Genomic DNA, 8,427 nt, shown 5'->3' with positions numbered 1-8,427 from the left:
GCCTCACGATGCATGCAACGTCGCGTTATCCAACAGCGGCCAGGGCGACGATCGCGACGATCGAGTGCGAGTGTGAGTGCGTGTGCGCTGTTGGGAAGAACGGGTGGAGATGGGCGACGGGATTGACCAGCGACAGCTGTGCTAGTGGAGCAGTTAGCTGTCAGGTACGGATGGCGATGTGGTCGGGCCTGGTCTGGTCGGGTCGGGGTGTCCGGTGTGGTGGATGGTGGATGGTTGGGATGGACAGGGCGGGCGAGTCGCGGGCCGGTGCGAATTGATTTGAACCGACTCGCTGGCAGCCTGTCGGAACTGGGCGCGCGCAGATGGAACAGGGAGACGCGACGACAACTTGAAAGACGTGGGCGAAGAGAAAAAAAATGATTAAAGATTGGTGATGTGATGACGAGGGTGGAGGGGCGCGCAATATGACAGCCCGTGGAGGAGTGGTGCAGCACAGCCAGGTACAGCAGCGCAAACGAGGACAACGACGTTTGGGGAAAAAAAAAGTTGGGGGTTGGAGAAAGATTGGGTGGGTGGGAAGGGGGCAGCTTTGTGTGCTGTGCTGGATTGAGCTGTTGCAAAAGCGGGATTTGGGACGGGACTGTGCTCAGTGCTCAGCCGAGTGAGCGAACGGCCGGTGGCTTTCAATCAAATGATGGGATGCTGGGGGGAGGGGGGGGGGTTCCAGTTTCCACAGGTACCGTTGGGTCGAGGCACGGTACTGTCGCAATGTACCCAGCCCAGTGCCGCAGAAAAAAAAAAAGAGGAGCCTGTGCCCTGGCTGCTGATAGGCACGAGCGAGGCGTCGCGCTTGTTGGTCCTGGTTAGCCAAGAAACAGGATTGCAGCACGTCTTTCAATCCTGACATGGAGCCCAGGGAGCCAGGGAGCCAGGGAGCTTGGGCAAGACTCTGTCCTGTGCGCGCATCGATTATCAACGATAAGATGGAAGGAACGGTTGCAGACGGCGCAAGGTGAAGAAGAGGAAACGGTGCACTGTCAACGGTGAGCCACAGGAAAACTTACATCTGAGACCTCCGCCCGAGAGAGGGCAACCATGGTCCTATCTTTGTAAGGTTTGTCCCTTGGACATGGTAAGTTTGGCAGAATCTGACCTGGCTGGCTCGTATGATGTTAACATCTACGAAAAGCTTTTGCCATAAGAACAGGCAGCCCATGAGTCTCTGAAGATCATGCCGTGCACCCACTTAGCGTTCAGGCAGCACGAGGGCCTTGTGACGCCCACGACACTACACACGAGCATGCCGGACTATTCCAGAAGCCACAGACCCCGCTGGCCACAGATTTATTCACATGTACATGCCTGGCTGGCTTCTTGATCCTAATCTCGTGAATGCCCTCGAGTGCCTTTGACATTTGCAATCTCAGCAACCAGCCTGGAGAGACTTTTCTTTGAATAGGCGCAACCAGTTATTCCATTTTGTCCAAGACGCCACCATCCCACAGCGTGAGAAGCCAAAAGCACAAAGAAAGAGGCGACACCAACCTCGGCGCTGAACCTTGTTTGTTGCCCACAAGTCTTCAAGCCTCGTGGACCTCGAAAAAACCGAGCAGAATTCAAAGTCGGTAGGTTGGACTCGCATCAAAGATGGTGGGTTCGATGAGAGTAAATATGAAGACCGGTGTAAGATGGCCGAGAGGGGTCAATAGTAGTGGGGGTTCACGGCTGAATCCGACCGGCCTCAGTCCTGGGAAGGCTTGAGAGGCCTAGCTCTGAATGGTGCGTATATGGACTTCCATATGTAGTGACCCCCATCGCCTGGCACCCTTTGCCATGCATCCAAATCCCGCAGTCATGGCCATGGGCATTGCGCATGCACCGAGAGGGCATAGAGTGATTGATGCCAAGGCGCCCGGGAGGGCTGAATGTCGCCCGAAATCTACTGAACACAACACACTAGAATCGCATGAATGGAAGCTTCCATGTCGTCGGAGCTGCAAGACATCTCCTTCCATGCCCGTGCGAGTGATGATCAATCTTGAAGGGATGACGGGAGAGGTGGAGAACTGACAAAGAAGGCGAAACAAGTGGGCCATCTCCACACCGGAGATTCTGACCGTTTTCGGCCCAAGGGTTATGTTTGGAGGACCCACAACAAGCGGGGCTATGTGGAACGTGCCCAGGCCAGAAACAGTCCGAGTCGCGTCCCACCCAGACATCTTTTGCTTCTGGCGAGGATAAGGTAAGTTGAGTGTCTCGGTACATGAGATCACGGTCAACATTCCTGAAAGCTGACCTTCCGGATTCCCGGCACCCGACAATGTCAAACTCTTAACTCTTCTTCTACACCTGCCGGCCGTACGTGCGGGAACCGGAATGAACAGGGTCGCATCGAATGAAACCAGATGATTCCACACTTCTCGAGGGTTAAAGAAGGACGCCATCACACACGACTGACATCCACCTGGACCTCCTCGGTGCCTGCTGGCTGAATGCGAAGATGCACGACGATGCTGGGGCCCATTCCCGAGCCGGCATGGTAAGCAGGGAAGCACTGCATCATGCCGAGGGCAGTGATCAAGATACGCCCAATGGCGTTCGGCCTGCGCTTTGCTCTGCAGATGCACATGTTTCTTCGAGATAGCCTTCTTCGAATCGAGCGACGCCAAGCGGCCGCTTCCCACTTCAGTCACTCCGGTGGCATTGAGGAGCAACTTCAGACGACCAACAGGTCAAGGGCAAACAGGCTGATATCACTGTGCACGATCGTCGTCGAGGCGCGTCGACGATGCAAGCTGCCGAGCGACACGTAGAAGTATGCTTACAACCTTCAGCCTCACACCATGACTTATATAGGCCCATATCAATACACGGTCATTTTTGGCGGCAACCAGATCTCTCACATAGCTGGACATCGCGTCACCCAGGACTCTCGCCTCGTCACCAATCGCGGGGCCCCAACTTTATCCCCGCGACTTTTGTCACACCAGACGGAAAGAGATTCACGCTGACTGAGGCTCGTGGATGGAGGATGAACCGCACGGAATCCTGTCCGAGACGGCTGGGCTGCCTTACACCCTTATTGTCCGCTGCGGGGTTGAGATGGCTCTCACCGTGGCAGAACCCAATATTTCGGCGGCCTTGCTCATCGAGATGGGCTTGATGGTCACGCGCAAGCAATGTCTCAAGGCCCAGCGAAAACTGGCTTCCTGATCCAGTCGCAATCCCGCCGCAAAGCGAGGGTTTCTCACACCACCCCAAGATGGTGGGGTGGAGGAGGACGGGCTGCGTAGGTCCAGGGCTCCAGTGTCCCTCGGAGAGTAGGTGATGGTTGTGGTAGTGGTGGCTTGCTTCGGTCCCCTCTTCTCCCCTTCCCCTCCGCCTGCATCGTGCCCCCCATTGTCAGACCTACAAGTACAATCTGGCTACGGTACCTAAGTGGCTCCGGCTTCTTTCCAGCATGCATACCCGTCAAAATCGCGGAATTCGAAGATCCCTGAACCAGAAGCAGGAGGAATGCCACACCACCGACCGCAGGCTAGCCTTTTTCTTTCTTTTTTTTCAAAGTCCAGAAGCTGGTGAGACCTGGGGTACTCGCTCCAGTCAGAGTCTTGCTGACCGGTAGGCTTACCAAGGCAAGTATCACACCACTTTTTCGATGCCACTGTTTTGGGTTTGATCTTCATGTTCAACAACTAGGTTCATTTAATTGAGCAACGAAACTCCAGAGAAAAAAAAAAGACCCGCGAACAGTGCGACTGTGACGTGACAAGCACCGGGGCCCCGGGTACGGCTCCCAACGGAACTAGCTGATGAGAACGTGGATGGGAGAGCATCTTATCACATAAAAAGTCAAGATATCACAAGGCCAGAAGTCGATCTCTTTTGGGACCTTGTCGTCGTGATCCAAACCCCTGCCTCGGAGCCTAGTTCTATCGCAAGCGCGGGGAGGCGAGGGATGATCAAGAAAGGGGGGAATCGAGTGAGGCAGCAAGGGGGCAACGTTCTTTTGCAAATGTTCCTGTCGTCGCCCAAAACGCATTGACCACGGAGCCGAGACAAGCTTCTTGCAGATCTGTTGGCGCGCACACCGTCTTTCGCCTTTTTTTTCTTTTTTTTCTTTTTTCTTTTTCTTGCATGGTCAGGGCAAGGGGGTGTTATCACCGTTTTGTGATTCGTTTTATTACAGTTGACCGGTTTGGGAGAGTTTATCGTTTCCTATTCTCGCCGTTTCATTTAACCCGAGGACGGCACCTCTCTCTCTCTGTAACGTGGACTGAAGGGAAATTCCTGCCCAACCAATTTCAAGGAGGAGGGAAATTCCCACCCAACGAAAATTCAGTGATCATCCCGCGTGGAGAAGGTCCAGTTTATTGGAGAGATCCCGCTCACGTCAATGACCTGCGTGGGTTGCGGGTCACATGTTCTGGGGACCCGGACGTGGGAGGCGGGCTCTTATCTGTGGTTTTTGGTTCCTGATGGAAAGGGGAGTGAGAGGCTCGGACTAGTGTTAAATGAGGAGTACTGCCCGGTGCTAAGGGTCATCGATTTGGGCGAGTATTGGATCAAGGGGGTTTTTAAAAGTTTGGGAGATGAGCGTGTTGACGTTTACACTTGCGTGGTATAAACTTCTAGCAAAGGTGGGCGTGGGCGTTGATTGGCTGACAGTGTAAAAGTTCATCACTTTGATGACGAGGACTGACTTGCCACTGAGGTGGAAGTTGGAGGGACAACATATCCAGTGGCTTCAGGGTCTCGAGCCATTCATCACATGCCTTTGAGTCTGCAATATTCAGAGCCACGCGGTGGACGAAACGGCAGGCAGTGCTCAGCAATCGAGGCAGCTGTCACACACTTGGCATGCCTCCTGATTCGCATGCAACGCTAACAAACAGATTTTGCCCAGGTGTTCCGAACGCAATATCAGACCATCATTTGAGCCGTGTCTGAATTCAAATTTGTTGATTGTCCCTCGAGTTCGAAACAGAAAAGAAAACACGTCTTCAGTTAACGTATCAACCAACCCTACATCAAGATCTTATGAACAAATATATGACCACAAACACCTACTGCCCCATCCCATCAAAAGTCATCTCCCCCTGCGCCCAAGTCATAGTCATCGTACCCCAAAGATCACCACTCACCTGCGGCATCGTCTGCTGTTGCTGCGGTATCCCCCCCGTCGTCGTCGTCGTCCCTCCCCCCCCCATAGGTCCAACATTCGGACCCTGAAACCCACCGCCTCCCAGTCCTGCAGTATCAGCAAACGTCTCGTCCCAATAAGCATAATACCCCTCCATACTCCCATCCATCATAGGACAACCCCCAATACTACCATCATGTCCTCCTCCTCCTCCTCCTCCTCCTCCTCCGCCCGCTACCTGTCCCTCTCCTCCACCCCCCAACTCCAACCCCAACCCCTCCACAACCCGCCCAATCAACCCCCTCTGCCTCTCCCGCTCCTCCCTCTGCTCCCGCTCCACCCTCTGAACCCGTCTATCAAACTTCTTCTTCACCACCCCCAGCACAATCTTGCTAGCACTCAAAACATCCATAGACGTGCCCTTCCCCTTTCCCCCCTCTTCCCCGGCGGCATCACCACACATCTTTCCCAAAAACTCCCCCATCCCTATCCTCTCTCGCGCCAGCTTGTCGTCCCACTCGGGACAGATGGCCATGGGGAAACACATCCTGAAGCCGAGGATGATGACGAGGATGAAGGAGCCCCATTCTTGTCCCATGAAGGCATTTATTTCCTGGGCGGGGAGGGACAAAAAGTAGGAGTAGAACTCGCGGAGAGTGGGGATCAGAGAGGAGAGCTTGGAGGCTTCGGCACGGAAGGTTGTTTGGGAGGGGTCGAGGAGGGGGGTTAGTTTTGTGGAGGGGAGCTTGAGGAGGGGGGCGCCGGAGAGGAAGAGGGGGGTGAAGAGGAGGAGGATGCGGAGGGATGCTGGGGCGGGGTTAGCATCTGGGCAGCATGGGGAGGGGGGTGGACAGCGGTGAGGGATAGGGTTGGGTGGTGTACCCGGCGAGCCAGAGGTTGGTTGAATTTGGTATCGGGGAAGAACTAAAACGACTCACGAGTGTTTTTAAGCTCGCGGCTCATGCACGCCTCCCACTCTTTGAATTGCGTCTCCATTCCTCGTATCATGAGGTTGATTTGGTATTCACTTTGTTGGGAGTGCCCGCCACCCCTCTGAGTCCGGCGGAGATCGTTGGTTTCCTCCACCAGCCGCTGAAGTCTGACCTGCCAGACCAGAACCTGGTCGCCTTTGAGGGGGCTGTGGCGGGAGAGCATTTCGCAGCAGTGGGCGGTGTAGGTGTTGTAGGCTAGAGTTGGGGTGCGGCCCCACGTGGCGGCGAATCTGGTGATCGTGTCAGATTCCTGCCAACGAGAAGGTTCAGGGTAGGAAAACCTACGACGAAGCGAGATAATAACAAGCCGCATACGTCCTTATCTCCTCCAACCTCGCCTCGGTGGGCGGAACATCAATCCGGTCCGTCCCCGGGTCTTCGTTGAGTTCCAGATCAAAGACAATGTCTACCGCCATACGTATATACTGGTACGCCTGCTTGTTCTTTGGCCGCAAATGAAACGGATACCTGTCCCATGTCAGCGCTTCCACCAACCGTCCTCACGAAAGACTAACCAAGCAATGTAAACCACCAACCCCTGCAACAGCTCCAAACTCCTCTCCCCCCCAGCCACAAACTTCAAGCCTAAAATCTTCCTAAACTCCTCGTCATACAAACTGTGCCCCTGCAGCGTCCGACTCCCGCTCGCCGCCGCCAGCACAGCAAGCAAAACGAACGGCCTCTCCTTCGCCAAACTCGCCACCGTGTCCCGCTCAGGATCAATAATCAAACAGTGAAAGTGATTCAGCATCACCCCCGTAAACGTCTGCAGTAACTTGCCCGCCGAATCAACGTTGAACTGCGGCTGCAGCCCCAAGCTAGCCACCATTCTGCTCTTCTGCTTGGATCTCGCGCCAGTGGTAGCAGCGGTGGTGGTGCTGCTTGGCGGGGTGGACAATGCCGAAGCCCCTATCGGAAGGGAGGAGGCATGGGAGGAGATGACCGAGCCGCAGTTGGAGGCCTGCTCGGTGTTGAGCCAGTCCATGTTGGCGTTCTTGTCGTAGTCGTAGTCGTAGTCGTAGATGGGTTCATCTTCCTGGTCTTCTTCGCCTGAGGAGAGGTGGGGAACCAAGTTGTTGAGTGTGGACTCGTGGGCTAGGCGGAGGACCTCAAAACTGTCGGTTACGTCGTCGTCGGCGGGCATGGGGATGTCGATTGTGAAGGTTTTGGAGGGGCCGGGTGGTGGTGGGAGGGGAGGGGGGGCGGTTATGGAGGTGGTTGGGTCGGTGGAGGATTGGGATCTTTATGTGAGGAAAAAAAAAAAAAGGTGATGTCAACAGATGAATTAACTTGGAGATATCCGGTAGGCAACTTTTACTTGTTGGGTATGGCCTGGTATAAAAAAGAATATCATACCTTTTCGACTGTTTCGGCCGTCGAGTTCGAGGTCCAGTTTTGAAGATGCACTCTCTTTTGGAATCCAGGCATCTAACACACACAAGAACAACTGTTAATCATCTATATTGCAAACAAGAACAAGTCATTTCCTGATCAAAGACACATACACATATCTCACAGTGTGTGTGTACGGTCTGCGGGGGGGGGGACAAATATGACAACTCAACCCCTTTATACACCCCTTCCCCTCCCCTTACCCGACAAGAAAAAGAAAAGAAAAAAAACCTACCTCTTACATATCCCCAACTGATTACTGGCCATGCACTTAACCTTGGCCGACCGACATGCCTCACAAGCATTCGTTACCCGAGGCCGAGCACTCGCGGGGGTGTTCTGCTCTCCGACTGTCTCCATTTTCTTTGCTGCAGGCACCGGATCAGGGAAAAAAAAAAGGGGGGGCGGCCACCGGTCAAATGAGAAAAGAGGATGAAGAGGACAAGCGTGACCCAAACTCAAGAACGGTTCCTCTTTCTAATCCAACCTCCAATGGGAAATCCTCCGAGTGCTCCACGGCAAGTTTCCAAGTGAGCGCGTTTCTCACCGTAGCACCGCGTCCCAAGCTGCTAATACAGTTGTGAACCTCGGGCGTTGCGTGTCTGTTCACTTCGTCCGAAATCACTCGGCAGTTAGAAGGGAAGGGCCGGCAGCATAGGTCGGAAAAGGGGTGTCACGGAGCGGATCCGAGCGGTGGGGTCCGGAGGTGGTTGTCAGACTCGGTCTTGGCCTCCGAGTGAGTTCGGAGGTTAAGAAATCAGATGGTCAAAATAGTTTGTGGGTTTGTGGAGGTGTGGTGGAGGTGTGGAAATGTCCCTCCATCCCCGCTCACCCGCTTGATCCAAAAATGGAAAGGGCCTGTCCCCCTGCAGGTGGTTGCTTGGCAGCTTTCGATCTGCGCCTTCCAGAATCAACAAGCAAGAAACGAACAATGTGGGG

General features: G+C 54.4%; 1 protein-coding gene across 1 annotated transcript; it reads right to left on the bottom strand.

Annotated features, from left to right (window-relative positions):
* Positions 1–3,632: 3,632 nt before the first annotated feature.
* Positions 3,633–8,346, bottom strand: QC761_114960 (uncharacterized protein). Its single transcript, XM_062874774.1, has 7 exons — positions 7,724–8,346; positions 7,453–7,524; positions 6,612–7,337; positions 6,382–6,564; positions 6,043–6,326; positions 3,727–5,911; positions 3,633–3,656 (listed from the first exon to the last, which is right to left on the bottom strand). Exons 1-6 carry the CDS (start codon positions 7,846–7,848, stop codon positions 5,028–5,030), a joined length of 2,274 nt encoding a protein of 757 aa, XP_062737957.1. The 5' UTR covers positions 7,849–8,346; the 3' UTR covers positions 3,633–3,656; positions 3,727–5,027.
* Positions 8,347–8,427: the final 81 nt, after the last annotated feature.

Source organism: Podospora bellae-mahoneyi (genome assembly GCF_035222275.1).
Source record: "Podospora bellae-mahoneyi strain CBS 112042 chromosome 1 map unlocalized CBS112042p_1, whole genome shotgun sequence".
Lineage (NCBI taxonomy): Eukaryota > Fungi > Ascomycota > Sordariomycetes > Sordariales > Podosporaceae > Podospora > Podospora bellae-mahoneyi.
Note: the sequence above shows the minus strand (reverse complement) of the source record. Positions and strands in the feature narration are given on the sequence as shown.